We start from the raw sequence: 16,069 nt of genomic DNA, 5'->3' as shown, positions 1-16,069 counted from the left end.
GAAAAGCTACTGATGATGGCATCATTTTGAGAAGCCCAAAAGATCAGATAAGATCTCATGAGCTAATGAAAGCCAGACTTTTATCTTTTGGCGGATATGCTGAATAGCATTTTGCCATGCTTTATCGTTCTGTCTCTGGTATAACTTTGAGCCAGTTCAGTGATCATCTGTAAGGTTTTCTCATTCTAAAGTGTTCTGTTGGACTCAGCATGATAGTTAAGTTACTGAGAAGAGGATAGAGAGATGGATGGCCCTTGAGAGAGGAAAAGGGGTTTGCCCTTCATTAACACCTGCAATTAATGAAATGTTCCTGAAAGGATCTTTATCTCATAGTTTGTGGCCAGAAGCACAGATTATTCACAATGTTAGTTTTAAGAAAACTTAAAGCTACAGGTATTCTGAAGCTGATGAGCAATACTAGAAATTGAAAGGATCCTCTGTGAAAACAGATAAAAAACTGGTACTTCTCTTGGTACCTTCAAGTTTCATAAAAACAATCCATTTTAATTAAGCTGCTTTTATTGCCATCCTTGTGAAATTAATTATGATGAAGCAATTTCTTTACCTCCTTGAATTTTTTTGCTACGTTAGGAAAAACCACAGTTGGTAGACAGAAGTTTGTAATTTCAGCCTCTTTAGAAACAGTCAATCTATTTGAAATCTATTGAAAGTGACGGGAAGGCTTTTTTCTTAAATATGGTAGCAGTTTCCCATGCTGCTGTGGAGGTTCTTAGTCGAAATGAAGCTAGTGATTTATAAAATAAGTTTCTGTTTAATGTATTAATTATTAATTAATCTAAGTGTCTTTTAACCACATTATTTAAGTGTAACATTGACAAAGTGGGGGAATGTATATGTGTTGCTGCAAGCTTCTCTCATGCCATTCATTATTAGGGTAAAGGTGAACCGCAAATCTTTACTCTATTTGTTTAATGCATCTTTTACAGAATAGTATGATGGTGAGGAACTCATTGAGGAAACTACTAATATTTTTGTTGTGCTTCTTATGACTAGCCTCCCATAGTGCCCAAAGTATCCAATGATGGGGATACTTCCAATTTTGAAGCTTATCCTGAAGATGACTGGAACAAGACACCTCCGGTACCTCCTAAAGATCTAGAAATTTTCAAGAACTTCTGAGTGTAACATCTACACTGGACAAGGTATGTCTGAATGTCAAGAGTACCCTTGAAAACATTGCAGATCTGTGAGTTGGAACCATATGCAGAAATTACATTTTCTGATTCATAATGGGTTGAAGTGACAAAAAGCACTTACAAGCACTTACCTCACAGGATTTGGTTTTCTACAATGATGAAGGTTTATTTGCATACAGTTATTTAAGTCCTTCTGTTCTTAATTTTTTAAAAGAGTGTGTTAAAAAGAAATACCTAGATTGATTTGACAGATAAGGAAGTGTAATAGATAAAATTGTAAGGTTTTTCTACTAAGAATGCTGATTCTAGAGGAATAAGATTGTCAGATTAATTCTGTACCCTGGATATTCTCTCCTATAAATGTGATAGGTTGATACTTGTTACTGAGTTCAAGTAGTCCACCTTGAGTTTTGTGTTCTTTTTTTTTTTTGTCTTAGAAACTGGAAGGAAATTGAAGTGCTCAGAGCAAGTCTGAAGAACAATGGAGTTCAGATGTAAAGGAAGATTTTCTTTGTGGCTAAGAACGATACTGCATTCAGATATGCATATTAGTATATAATATCAAAAAAGATGGAGGCAGGAAGGAATAATTTTTTGCTGTAAACATTTGACTTTAGTTTAGTAAATTGTAATAATGATAGTCTGCTCTGAAGTAGACTAACTAAAATGATATTTTTAGGATTATTCTTTTTAACTTATGGTTGAATTAAGTTTCCTGCTATTCCCAGATCCTTTTTGCATAGTTAACTCATAGACTTTATTTTATAGGTTTATACTAAACTTGTGTAATTAAAAGCACAAATTAGTATATGTGTATATAATGAACACAGTACAGCTAAAGCACAGGAATTGTGCAAAGATGTAAATTTTTGTACTTTGCAGAGTCTATGATTTTTATTTTTCAAATAATGTTTTTCAAGAAGTTCTTTAGGAATAAAAGTCTTAAAAAAGGTTAAATAAGTTTTTCATCATCTTATATGCATTTTATAATTCTTTGTAAAAAACAAAAATAATTACGTTTTAAAAAAGATTTGTACCTAAAATTTCCAATGCCTCATACTTACAACCATAGTACTTGAAAGCAGAAAGACAAGGGCATGTTTTATTGTTGTTTAAGATGCATCTTAATGGCTAATTTATGAAATTCTTTTACAATTATGTCTCTTTGGAAACCAGAATTTGAGTGATTGTACACTGTCTGAAATGAGATTCTTCACATGAAAACTCGCGATAAACTTACAAGTCAGTCCATCCTCATAAAAGGGCTTTAACTGGCCCTGACAGGAGTTGTTCCCTCGCAAGCTTGTTGTTCTCTCCAGATGTAAAGCATGAGCCATAACTGACGATTTGCATTAGTGAAATAGTTGTTGTTGAATGGTGAACACTTCAGAATATCTGAGGGAAGACTGAATATGTAGTGCAGCTTTCTTTTTCTGCTCCTCCTTTTTTGAAAATGTCCTAGTCCCTGCTGCCAGCAATTTCATATGTACGGAGTTCAAACCTTAGATGCACAGAGCCTCTTTTTTATCCTGGGCTAACATCTTTCTAGCAGCTTGAGCACACTCTGTTTTGGAAGTATTTGCAATATTGCTTAATTTTAAGTAGCATTAAATAAAAGTATGTGCACATGTATGTATCTACATATATGAATGCACAAAAACATGAAGGTAGATTGAGTACTAGTCAGAATCTCTTTTTTTAGGTTTTTTTTTTTCATATTCATGTTACTTGTGTAGGAGGAAGGGAGTTGATTTTGAAGTGCTTCAATTGCAAAAAGCAATTGCATTCTTTGTTACTTGTGTAGGGAGGAAGGGAGTTGATTTTGAAGTGCTTCAATTGCAAAAAGCAATTGCATTCTTTAGGATGTAGTGGGTTTAGATAACTTCTAGTGAAATTATCATATTTAGACCAATTTTTTTTTCTCAGAGTGTGGCGGTGCAAGAATTGTTTTATTAAGTTTTTATAAGAAGTTTTATATTATGGTTCAGTTCACTGTGCTCCCAGTTTTGTAGCAGTCCATCCCCTTTCGAGTTTCCTGTATAACAAGGCGTTTTATGTCAATCATCCCACCCCCCACCTATAATTGTCAATCCCCTCTCCCCCCCCGCAACTCTGGGGCATCCTGTCTATCACTTCGGGACCCCTCCCTGGATTGGGAAATTCCCAGGGAGAGCATCGAGTGATAGGTCAGCCCCGGGGGAATTCCTTTTCCCTTTTTGTCAGTGGTCAGAGGCTTAGAAGTGGACACCCCCTGTTGCCCCCTGAATTCCCTGATTTGCTATCCTGTTGTAACCTCCCCTGAACCCTCCCCCGCTTATAAGATCAGAGAGGGAAATTCGAGCTCTCTCTGGCCAGCAGTCTGGACGAGCTGTGGATCTCCTGCAGCTTGGCTTGAATAAACCATCTTTAAGTCTGTTTAGCCAAGAGACATCCTTTATCTACCGCTGTTGTCACAACACAGTTTGGACCAGCTGCTGCGGAGAAGCTGAGTCCAGCAGGTGAAGATAACCTGCTTGCATACCCGGACTGAAAACGCTTTGGCCGCTGTGCAGATCTGAGCCAGCCAGGGGCCCGCGTCCACCCGGCGCGGAAAGGCACAGCCACGTCAGAGGACATCAGCTCTCTGTAGTTCTACTACTGTGACTTATGGCTTTACATAATACTGTTTAATTAGGTCATACAGCCAGTTTTTCCCAAAATCTACTTTCCACGTTTTTGACCTGAAAGCGATAAGAAATGTAGGCTGAAGATTTGTTTTTCTAAACTAAATTCTGAATGCCTACAAAGTAGGCATTCTAGTAATTGCTACCGAAACTAGCATATTTATTATTTTATGGCAGATCTGTTTTTACTGGAATCTCTTTGTGGAAAAGTGATTTCAGTTGTTTTGTTTAAACAGTACAGATGTGCTATTGAGAACCTGTAACTTCCAGGGTATTAGATTCATAGTCTAATGAAGACTTGATTTATTCAGCAAGTTTTACTTAAATAGATTGTAAAACTCTTGGCAAAAATGCACAATGTGTAACGAAATCAGGATATTTCAAAGTGATAATTCTGGACTATCACAAAGCTGTCTTGATGTTATGCAATTTGATGGCTCCAGCTGCCGCTCAGTAAATATCACGTAGGAATATATAATGAAATACAGGACACTCCATAGGAAATTAGTTTTAGTGCTGTGTCAGTACCTTATTCTCTCGGAAAAAATTAATCTGACCCACTATATATGTATCTGTGGAATTAGTTATTCTAAATCAATTGGAAAAACTGAAACATAAAACTCAGCTTACTTTGCGTAAGGGAGAGCAAACAGTTTGGGAGTTTTCCTTAATGTGCAAGCTTATGGTATTCTGTGGACTCTGAATATTACATCAGTTTCTTATTTGAAAATTTACATACTGCAACAAGAAAGTGTGCTAAATATAGGATTTTATTTCCAAATTTCAAAGCTTCTCTCTGTTTAAGTCTTCAGATCTGAGGAAACGAAGTTGAATAACTTGCCACAGTGGTGGTTAGAAGTTTTGAATGCTTGAACAGCAGGAGATAGTGGATTTTTTTTTTATGAATCTTATCCATTGCTGGCAGTGGATGCACTGACACTCATTATGATGGAGACTAAGGAAGTGAGTACATTGTTATTAATAATGATAATGCTTTGACTTTACATTGTTTCCGAGCCATGTGTACATACACCTGACTACTGACCTCGTCAGCATGCTTTCTAGTACAGAACTGCTTTCAATTTTTTTTTTTTTTTTCAAATACTGAACTAAAAAATAAAACCAAAACATTTTCAAAGCATTATTTTAAGTGATCAGTTATTTTCTGTACAGTCCTGGACTTAAAGAGGTGTTATTACCTGGCTGTCTTATTTATTTGCACGAGTGAGTCTGCTTTAAGTCTTTACTGGGACTTCATGGCCCACTAATGTAGTTCTGTCTGAGTGCTCATGCAGGTAAACAGTGCCCTAGGAATTCTGGATTTATGGATTTTTTAAAAGAAGACTAGAAGGTTTTTTTTGTTTGTTTGGGTTTTTTTTAGTTCCTATTCAAGTAGGGTGTTCTCTGAAGTTCATTTTATTTTGAATCCTTCTGTTAATGTGTACTTTTGCGTATAGACTGTTGCGTAAGGACTGCTGTCTTGCAAGAGAGCCCATAGGCCTTTGGTATTCTACATCAGTGAACAAGAATGTTAAACATTAAAAAGCAAGCTTTATTTTGGAGTTTTATATATATATATATTTTTCATTGCCCAATAGGAGGTTTTATGTGATAGACATGAATTGTAAACTCAATTGCCTTGTAACCAAATGATGTAAATGCTTCATGATTTCAATGAAGAACATGCTGTAGATTTTCCTGTAAATCAGCTTGATCAATGAATATGTGTGCTACTGAGCTTTAACTAATGTGATCTTCCACTGTAGAAAGTCATTGTTATGGATCAAATATAGGTACTAAACTATGTTTAAATGGATAAACAGGGATTTTACAGTTTTGAAAGCAATGAAGATACGGCTGTTCCTCAGCCCATTTGCTTGCCATTCAGAAGAGTTGTGATGCAGTGCTTCCTATGCTATAGAATTATTTTTCAGCTTTCAATGACTGTAGCATGATTCCTTTTTGTACTGTACTGTGTACAGACTTCCCATGTTTTGCACTTTTCTATGGCAAACCTTGACTGCTTTATAAATACTCTGTTGTGTAGTAAGTAGTGCTAGTGATAGCAGGCATTTGTGTGCTACTTAATTAGTTTGGACTGCTTGACTTGCGAGGTTCACTTGGGCTAATGTGTTGCTGGTTGCTTGTTGTAGCTCACGTGTAAGTACTGTTCAAAGTTACAGAGTCAGCCCTCATTGCACAATGATAAATCACTGTGATCTGTACATAAACCCTAGTAAAACTTTATTGCTGTTTAATTTAATGTAATAGCTGTCAAATCTGGATTCATTTAATAAACCTTTATATCTTTTCAAATGTTTAAACCTAGTTTGCTTCCATTTATGCTGGGAGGCGATTGGGGTTCTTCATCCAAGAAAAAGGTGAAGGGGAGATGAGAGGAGTAGAAAAACAACTCCTCCTTCTTTTCACCTTTTAAACCTTTTCAGAACAAGACGCAAGTGTTGAAACAGGTTTCAGATGGTGTTAAAGAAGTACCACAAAGTACATTTTCAAAACCATTTCAGGGAGTACACCAATAATCAACAGTGTTAACTTGGACTTCTTATTAAACTTTGATTGTATGACTCTAATTGCTTTGGTATTTTCACAACTTAATGACCTGAACACTCAATTCAATCTTTAAGCATTGAAAAATACTCTTACAATGTCACGAAAAATATTCTTATGATGTCAAGCACACCTAACTTACCCTTTATTTCATCTTCCATCAAAACATAAAAAGTACATTTTTAACAAAATTTGTTTAGCTGTTTGTGTTAAATTCCTTCTCTTAGGTTAAATGTATTTTATTTCTTATCCCCTAGATATTGTAATCTGGCGATAATTACATAGCTATAGAACCTACTGGGTACAGTTTGGACTAGTTAAGAGTTCACTTTTTTAAGACAGAGTATTACTTTTTTTCCGCCTGGCTTCATTCTAAATTCTGTGCATTGATCACAGAACTGAATGCACAAAAAACATTCTGTGTTTTTCTCTTGTAAACCACTATGTCACGTGCTTCAAGAGACTGCTAATGGAAAGTGAAGGAACACTGCAATGAGTCCTGGCAGGCTTTTAGTCATGTCTTTGACATGAATCAAAAGGACTTTTCAGTTAAAACACAGGAAATTTTTGAAAGGTAACAAGAATTTTGTTTGGAATCTTGTTCATACCCCGGTCCTGTGGCGGAGTTTTTGTTCATTTGTCCTGAGTACTATATCTTTTTTGAATGCACATGTAACTCTTTATCTTTTCCAACAGAGGCCATTTAAAATAGGCTTTTTCACTCATTTAGGGCAGGTAGGTTTTATTGGACCATGCTCACTACCCCCAAATCTCTCACTTCATGCTTCATTAGGCCTTTTTAGAGCAAAAACACTCTTAAAACAGCATTTGACAATAGCCCACTGTTCTGTGACCCACTATTAACCAGTAAAGGTAAGATACTATAAGGAATGGTAGGAAGCATCTGGCACTGTTACATCTCTAAATCCCAGTACTCTGTGAATTCTTATATAATTCACAAATTGAGCCCTTCCGCATGCAAACTCCTGCTAGCTGCTTCAATATCAGCAGCTCTTCACAGGGAAAGTAAAAAGCTTTTCTGCTGCTCTCAGTAGAAGGTGACTCCATTCTGTCTTCCATAGCCCCTTTCCAGCTACCCTTCAAAAATCACCACATATGAATGTATGTCAGGTTTTGTATTTATCCTTGAAACCAGAAATGCAGTAAAATTTTGGCAAGCTAAATCATACAGCTTTCTTTCTATGTATCCAAATACTTTTCCAGTTTTGTGCAATCAAATTTCAAACTATTCTCTGCAAAGTGCAGCAGTCAGTGGGCCTATTATGCCAACTTCAACTTAAGGTTAGTTTATCTGATTCACTGCATTTGTTTCATTGCCAATGAGTTGCTGGGGCAGTTGAGAGTCTAACATCTCTTACTGCATCTGTAGTTCAGGCTGCTGAAGTCTCTGAGGCACATCCCAAATATGTGACCTTAAACACCAAAAATGTAAACCTGCCTTATTTCTAGTACGTAGAACTCTAAGGTACCATGCAGGTGATGCCTCTGCTGTACTGGTTTTTGCATAATCAGAGTAGAGGTAGATACCTTGATAAGTGTAGTTGGTGTCAGATTAAACAACTAACAAACTAGATGTTGTTGTTGTTTGTTGGTTTTGCGTTTTGTTTTTTAATTCTTCTCTCCAGCATATTGTCCCTATTCTGGACTATTGTAATAAAGCAGGCAAATGAATGGGAGAAAAATATTTCGGGAAAATAAATAAGCTTGAATTGGACTTTGATCCAAGAAATAACTTGATATGCCTGACCGGTACATATTTGTTATCACTAAATGTTGTAGAAAATATGGTGCCTGTTTAGGTTTATGCTGGCTTTTAAGATAAAATTCCTGTTTTTCTCAATACTGTATCCAAAAATGTAGCTTTGGGAGTCAGGGTTTATTTCAACTTTAGTCAGTAATCAGTCTAATTTAGAGAATCCTTGATACTAAAATCCCCTGGTTGGCAAAGGACGGTGCTTTACAGTAATCATCATGTTCTTAATTTTCTGCCCAAGTAGAAGCTGTGCAGAGAAGGTGGTTGTGCTTTCAGTGCCAATACTGTTGCAATTCACATGAAGAAAACGGCAGCTTGCTCGAGCCTGCAGAGCCCAAACTTAAGTCTTTAAATCTTGAAGGACCAAATCTCTTCTTTGAACAGCTTTGTGAGAGTATAACTGAGCAGCCTAGCAAATATTAAGACTGAGCTGTAGAAAAACTCTGAGCTTTACAATGGAAGCCCTTCAGAAGTTTAGCATTAGAGAGTGCAGTTTTTGATTTGGAATACAAAAGTAAAAGATTCTGTTCTGTGCTTCTGAAGTTTGGTGAACAAATGCCAAAAATATGGAGTGTTTCAAATTGTGTGTATAATATCTAGTAGCTTCTTTGGCCTGCTTTTATTTTCTCAGTTACAAAGAAATCATAGTTGAATTTAGGACTTTCTTCTAATCAAGATGCTTGTGAAGCACAATTTAAGTGAAGCAGTGCTGCTAGGCTGTGTTAATGTAGTAATGTAGTAAATAAAACATTCACTAGTGGCATGTCTTCCATTTGTACTGATAACCAATTTCCTTTGATGCATGTTAATTAGATGGCTTAACATTCTTAGATTTTGGTCAAACTTACCCATTCTACTAGCAGGTTTTGCAAAAAAAAAAAAAAAAAAAAAAAAAAAAAAAGGCAGGTAAGTAAACAGAAGTAGGTAAATTTTGGGTTTTTCCTATTAATAAAGCTGAGCTGTGAGTTGGTATGTAAATGCATTATCAAGGAACAGCGAATGCATTATCAAGGAACAGCAATCTTATATAAATGCATTATCCAGCCTCTTAAGATTAATAAATTCCTGCTTTGAATGTATTCAGGTTTAGGGGAGGTTTTTTATTTTTTCTTACTGGCCTATGCCATGGCACTTGCTCCTCCTGCCACTCTGCCATCATCCATGTGGCAGGTGTAAGCGAGTCTGCTAACCCAGCTGATCTATCAGACATCGCTGCTGGGACCTGAACTTTGGATCAAAAGCTTCCACCTGGTTTATCTGAAAAGGAGTTTTCAAAAGCTAAGTGACTGAAGTGTTTGTATTCTCTGCAGGTATTTGTCACCAGGGAGTGAGGCTATTGCAATGTTCTGTAAAAGAGAACAAAATTCTAAAAGTGCATTTTGAACTTATTTTCAAATATTTACATAAAGCTCCCATTACTCATGTAAACCCCAGCAGAATCTTGATGATGCAAAAAGGAAAGTGTGGTGGTGAACCACTTAAGCAAATGTTGTTAGGGACTGAATCCATTCTTTAGTATCACCATCTGGCTATTGAGGAAAGGAAGATTTATAATGATTATCATAATTAATAATTATTTTTAAATAGATTTTCTAGGCAGTTATCAGAACATGAGTGACCATTACCCTTGCGTCAGGTTTTTTGCTGACCGTTGGTTTTGGATTTTGAAAGCATCAAGTCTGTTTTAGAGACTAGACTCTGCCAGTAATTTTCTTTTTTTCTTTTTTTTTTTTTTTTTTTCCTATGTGGCTGATGATTATTTACACGCAAAATATGTCAGATTTTAAATTATTATGTTAATTTGTTTAAAACTTTAATTAATACACTGAACTGGCAAACAAATAAGGAGAGACTATGCATTCAGTTTAAAAATTAGATATTTAACCATATCAAAGCTTTGGATGCAAAATATTTTAAGGTTGGAAACAGTAATACTGTCTGAATAGACAAGTATCATGAAGGTGGGCTGATTTCAGTTCTTCATCTGGGGATTAACACTGGGAGCTGTTGAATGAGGAATAAAAAGAGGAAGTTTTCTTCAATTCCTCTCTTCCAACTTGTCAGTAATTATGTAGAAGAAAGACTGTAGCTGTGGCAGTAGCCAGTATTCAAGAGTGAAGCTGGGATATGTACCAAGTGATGCCTAGCCACTTGTCCTCTGTTCTGGATCAGGTTTTACTGGGGTGATTTCATGTTGGGTCACCACCTGAGGACAGATTGTATCACTTTGAAGTGTACATCTTTGATAGAAGTATAAAATCTTGCTTGTTACCCCCAAGACCAAGGTTAACCTCTGTGGAAAAGGAGAGCTGAATTAATAGTACTAACCCCTCTTTTTTTGTTGTTACAGTATCTTCATGAAATATTAAATGGTTTAAATTTTGACATGTGATGTCACATTTCTTAAGCAAAGGAGGTTTTGCAGCTTTAAAAGATGGGGCTTTTTACCAATTTTGTTCTATTTATGTGTCACATGGAAGTTGCCAGTACAAGACAGTTCTCAGCTTTCGAGTTTGCTGCAGAGTAGAAATTTTTGTAGGTCATGTTTACAAAAGATGGGATTCATGGAGCGAAATAGCCTTCATTAAGATAACTTGTCAGTCTAGGAAACAAACTTCCATTGGTCTTGTGGTGACAGACAAGATTTGGTGAAGATTTTTTATATTTCCAAGTACAAAATAAGATGGAATGATCAAACAGTGAAGTGATTATTTTTGTCAATGTAATTAAAAAATTAAAACTAAATTGACTTTTTTATCATGCCAATACAAAAATCATGAGCAGTACTGAAAGTTACTTAATTTGTTGTGGTCTGTGTGCTGGATTTTCTGTTTTCAAACTGTCTAATAGAATAGTAATTAATATAATTAAAAATGCAAATGAGTGGTCATTTACCTTGTATTGTGTTTAAGCTTCTAGTGTGTTCTGTACATTGAGTGGAGATGTCATCCTACTTGAAATAATATGTTCCGTAAGTTTTCTCTCTCTCTAAATCTCCTTAGTTGATCTGAGATTGGCATTACTTCAAGCAAGTAAAAGAAGAAAATCTGCAAGAAGAACATAGAAATAGTCAATGACATTTAGAACATATGTTGTCCAAAAGTATGAGGGTTTTGTTGGGTTTTGGTTTCTTTTCTCTACATAAAACCATATAGCATATGATATATTGAAAGCTAAAGCAAAAGCCACCTTGAGACACAGCTTTGAGTTACAGTATAGTTTCATATATTGCCAATAAAGTTCTTAGCTAGTTCTCTTTAAAGGCATCAATAGCTGTATTTTCCTCTTAATGTTTAGCAAGTGCTTGCTTCATGTTTAAGCTTGTTTCCCTGTTGCCCCGAGGGTGGCGTTCAGTGGAGTTCACTTTGTTTATTCTATTGAAAAAATCCCTGGTCCTGTTTTTTTCTCAAGGTGCTATGAGCGATAGCAGCAATACATTACAGATTGAAACAGTGAATTACCATGAGAGACAATGAATGAGGGGGAGACAAACAAAAGAGAGAACACATCCTATCACAGTAGAGTATTTAAAAGGATTTCCAGTAACATGATTAAATTAAAATTCTTTCAAACAAGGCCTTAAAGATACAAAGCCTAAGGAACAAATAAAATTTATCCTATTAATATCAATAGTTCAATTTACCCAATTTTTATCTCGGTTTGCATGTTTTGAATAGTGGGAAGTTGGTGGGGTTGTGTGTAAGTGTCTGGGAAAGGATGGTGTCTGGGTAATGTGAAAGCCTTACCTTCTAAAAAATATTCTAATAGAAATGCAACACTACAGAACGAATTATTTACCTGAGGCAAGAAGGAGGAAAAAAATATATCTGCGTTGCATTTATTCCCTGGTATCACCACAGCACATTTAGGTAGTGTGCCTTTCTTTGCTTGAGGGTTAAATGTTTTCAAATTGGAAAAAGGACTACATGAAATAAAAATCTTCAGTGCTTATTTCCTTTGATACTGTATCCCCTTCTATTAGAATAAAACCAAAACCATCTAAAAAAACACCACCACCAAGTAGTTGATTTAATGCAGATGCAGTTTCTAGGGGTGGAAGAGTACTTGAAACTAAAGAACAGCAGTGTCTCGGGAATGGAAGAGGAAGTGTTATATCCTTGGGTTTGAAAGTTTTCTGTCAGAATCTCATGCACGTACCTTATGTTACACCAGAGGAGCTCAGGACTTCAAGGATCAAATTAGGTGAATTAATTTGAAGCAGGGGAAGGGAATACTTAGGAAAAGTTTTGACTTTCACTTGACCATCTCACAGAAGCACAGGATGCTTGAGGTTGGAAAGGATCTCCGGAGGTCAGCTGGCCAAATGCCCCTGTTGAGGCAGATCCATCTAGAGCCAAAACAACAAAACAATATTTTGTTTTGTGACATTCTTAGAACTGTCTTCAAAAGCTGAGAAAGTAAAATATGCACTGCCTTTTAAAAAAAATTTCACTGAAAAATAATACATTTTTTTAAGATTAATCCCTTTTTTCCATTTTAAATTTTTAAACAGCCACTAATAAAAAGTTATTATTTATTAGTAATATAATTCATTAGTAATATAATTCAGTGGAGTTGAAATTACAAAGTATGAATTTTGTTCAGTTCCTTGTCTTCTCAAATGCTACAGAAGGACTGTTTAACCTCACTGGACTTACTAAAGGTCTGAAGTTGTGAAAAGGACCATGTGTTGGTGTCAGCTGCTGCATACTGGTTGCTCATGACAAGCAAGTCCCGATTAAAGGTGGTGCTGGATTTGCTGTCTGTAGACAGCTTTGAATTTTCATTTGGAAGAAAACTGATTTTGTTGGTCAACAAGCTCATGGTAAAAAATTGTTACCTCAGTGACTTCCATGTGTAGAACCACAGTTTCCAGCAGTTAATAAATCTTTCTACCTCAGAAGTGTTCTAAATGGCCATGCCATTCAACCTCCATTCTCTCAAGTCTGGAAGCTAGTGCAGCCTTTCTGTGGATTTCAGAGGCAGGTTGAAGGTAATGCAGGACTCACTTCTTTGCCGAGGAGCAAAAACTGGTGTGCTCACAAGTTTCTGGGTGTGCACTGAATCCACAGAGTGCTGGATGCTGAGCAAAACACACCTCTATCAGATAGAGAAGTTTCACAAGGAACTAACTTGCAGCCGCTTCTTTCTATCATGATGTGACAAGCTGACAAATAATCACATCTTGTGGCATTGTGCTTGCATTTCCACCAGACACAGTCTGTCTGTAATAAATGCTGATCCTACATGACTGTCTGGAGTGTGGGAAGGGAATATGTCTCCACAAAAAAGCCCACGTAGGAACCACGAGCCCAAGCATGATCCCGTTTGGCTTGCCAGCCAACACTTATCACAGGCAGATGGGAATGAAGCACAGCAAGGCCTCTTGGAAAAGATGTTTCCTGGGTCAGAGAAGGTGTTTCAGGACAAAGGCTGGAGCAGCGTCACGTCTGTTCCTCAGGCTGGGTGACAGAGTTGTGCCACAGGTCTAAGGACACACGCTTGCCTGCTCCCACCTGGTTTTATTCAAGCACCCCACGTATATAACTTCCATATTGCTCATGCAGGGGGCTTCATGTCAACAAAAGAATTCCCTTTAATATTTTGGCTTTTGCTAGTGCACAGAGTACATCTTCTTTTCTCCTCCCATGACAACTGTGCCATGGGAATTGGCCTGGAATATGTGTAATTGAAAACAGAGGGAAACTGATGCCATTTCCAAGCCGTGCCTTTTTTGTGATATCCTCCTCATTTACTTAAGCGTCAGTTCATGTACATACATTAGTAACACCATATATTTTTAATCTCCCTCTTTTGAAATACCATATAATAGTTCAATAAATCATTTCAAAGTCAAGAAACATTTTTTCCACTATTAATTAACAGAGCCTGAGTTGTTCTTTGTCCTTTTGGTGGCAGAAGTATAGAGAAAGAATTGTTCTCCCTCTAAAAAAAAAAAAAAAAAAAATTAAAAAATAAATTTAAAAAAGGAATAAAACAACCACAGAAGTACTTTTAAAGTATACTCCGGAGTAATATTTATTTTTAAACAATAGTAAATCATTTAATTGTTTCAGCTAGGCTTAGATCCAAGCAGTTCTAAATTCAGAGTTAAAAGAATAGATCATAAAAAGATGTGCAGGAAAACAAAACTCTCTTCCTCTCTCATTTCCTGTTTGAATTGATGGGAATTTGGGCTTTTTTTTGGTTCATTTGGCATGCATTGCTCCCACATGAACCCCTCTAGTTAAGGATCACAGAATGTCCTCTTCTCACAAGCAAAGCATGAATTTATAATTTAGTGTGTAATTTTTTTTTTTCCTTTAAAAATGAGCCTATTAAAAACAGAACTATTAAAAACACTTCAGTGGTTTTGTACTGCTGGGTACAGAAGTGATTCCACTTCCAGCTTGGAGTATGTTGAACATGTTACACATTGCCCTCTAATGCTGCTGCTGATCACAATGTTAGCAGTGTAGTACATAGCAGTAAAATCACAGCAAGGTAATAGGAGCATCAGCTGACACACACCAAGTGCTCTGGTTCCTCCCAATGGTCCTGATTCAAAAAGGAGGGATATAATTGAATCAGGAGATGGAAACTGTGCCCCAAGAATTTAAGTAAATGGCCAGGGAACTTCAAACTGTCCTTAGACAAAAGGAGATTCCACAGATCTCTGGAGGGGCTGTGTCTGCTCGCTTGAGGCATCACAGACTTAAAACATTAAGTGTAGACTTGGAGTATAGGGAGTCTCAAGAGTTTTGAGACTTCAGTCCCAAGACTTTTTATTGTGTTCTTGTGAGTCTGAAAAACTTCACAGAATTGGAATTTATAGTTTATGATATTTATATCTGCAAATACACCACTAAGTCAGTGAGGGTAATAATACAAAACATAGTTAAATTAACTGGGAGGCATCTCATGGAACTTTTTTTTTTTTTCCCCTGGTATTTTCCAAGAAGTTCTAGCCTCAAGTGGTACTTGTAGGTTCATCCAGATGGAAACCATGCAACAGTTTGACTAATCATTAAAGACTCCCTACTCAGGTAGGTCAAGATCATAAAAGTAGCTCTGTTGTGATTTAAGAGGGCTGTGATGTCGCCTTGCTCTGCTATCCTTCTAGGTAGCCTTTACTCACAGAAAAATGGTTTTGTCATCACATTAATGGCTATAATTTTGGCTAATACTTGAACATGGTTATGAGATTGGAAAGAGTATTTCTCCTGTAGTAGTTTAGGAGTTTCCAAACACTTTAAGAACATCAGTTTCTTTGTATGTCTGCAAGTCTGTCTCCCTTAAGCCAGTCATAGGTGGTTAACATCACAATGTTTCTGTTTTAATTGATTGCAACAGTGATTATTAAATTGAACGTATAAGTCAGGCATTTTGAGGGAAAAAATAGTGTACATGGGCTAGCACCAGAGAATGTGAAGAAAAAAAAAAAATTGAATCAAAATTTCTATTTTTTTGCTTTAAATAATCTCACAGAGAAGTAGCTGGGAGAGACGTTAAGGACAAAGTGATTCAAGTGATTTGATTCATGCGAATGCTTCAACACATGATTTCACAGACAAGAAAAAATTTTACTAATACACCAAAATATTTTCAGATCCAGGTCCAATATGGAGTCTTTAATAAAAGGTGTGATTCAAGAGGCTGGAAATGTGTCATCTTCACGTACAACAAATATGCCATGATCCAATAAAGAGCTTCTGCAGACCTGTCACAAAATGATCTTTCCATAGTGTCCTATAGACACATCCAGATAGTGGGAGAAACTCTGAAAGCCTGCAGTACACTGGATTTTTGTTTGTTGTCAGACACAAGTGAAAGGAGCCTGGCAGCCTGAGCTGCCTGCTAAGCCTGAGTCAAGGTGATTGGTTATCCTTCCAGGTGGTTATCCAGCA

The 16,069-nt window shown here is 36.5% G+C and overlaps 1 protein-coding gene across 1 annotated transcript in view; it reads left to right on the top strand.

The window, feature by feature from the left end:
- Positions 1-6,136, top strand: part of PRKX (protein kinase cAMP-dependent X-linked catalytic subunit) — a 58,165-nt gene extending 52,029 nt beyond the window's left edge. The window contains exons 8-9 of the mRNA XM_040055294.2: positions 1,015-1,163; positions 1,595-6,136. Of these exons, the coding sequence (XP_039911228.1) occupies positions 1,015-1,140 (126 nt within the window). The 3' untranslated portion in view covers positions 1,141-1,163; positions 1,595-6,136. The remainder of the gene's footprint in view (positions 1-1,014; positions 1,164-1,594) is intronic.
- The last annotated feature ends 9,933 nt before the right edge of the window (positions 6,137-16,069 follow it).

The sequence above is a fragment of the Hirundo rustica genome, chromosome 2 (genome assembly GCF_015227805.2).
Source record: "Hirundo rustica isolate bHirRus1 chromosome 2, bHirRus1.pri.v3, whole genome shotgun sequence".
Lineage (NCBI taxonomy): Eukaryota > Metazoa > Chordata > Aves > Passeriformes > Hirundinidae > Hirundo > Hirundo rustica.
The sequence above is the reverse complement of the archived record's forward strand: the minus strand, read 5'-3'. Positions and strand labels throughout refer to the sequence as shown.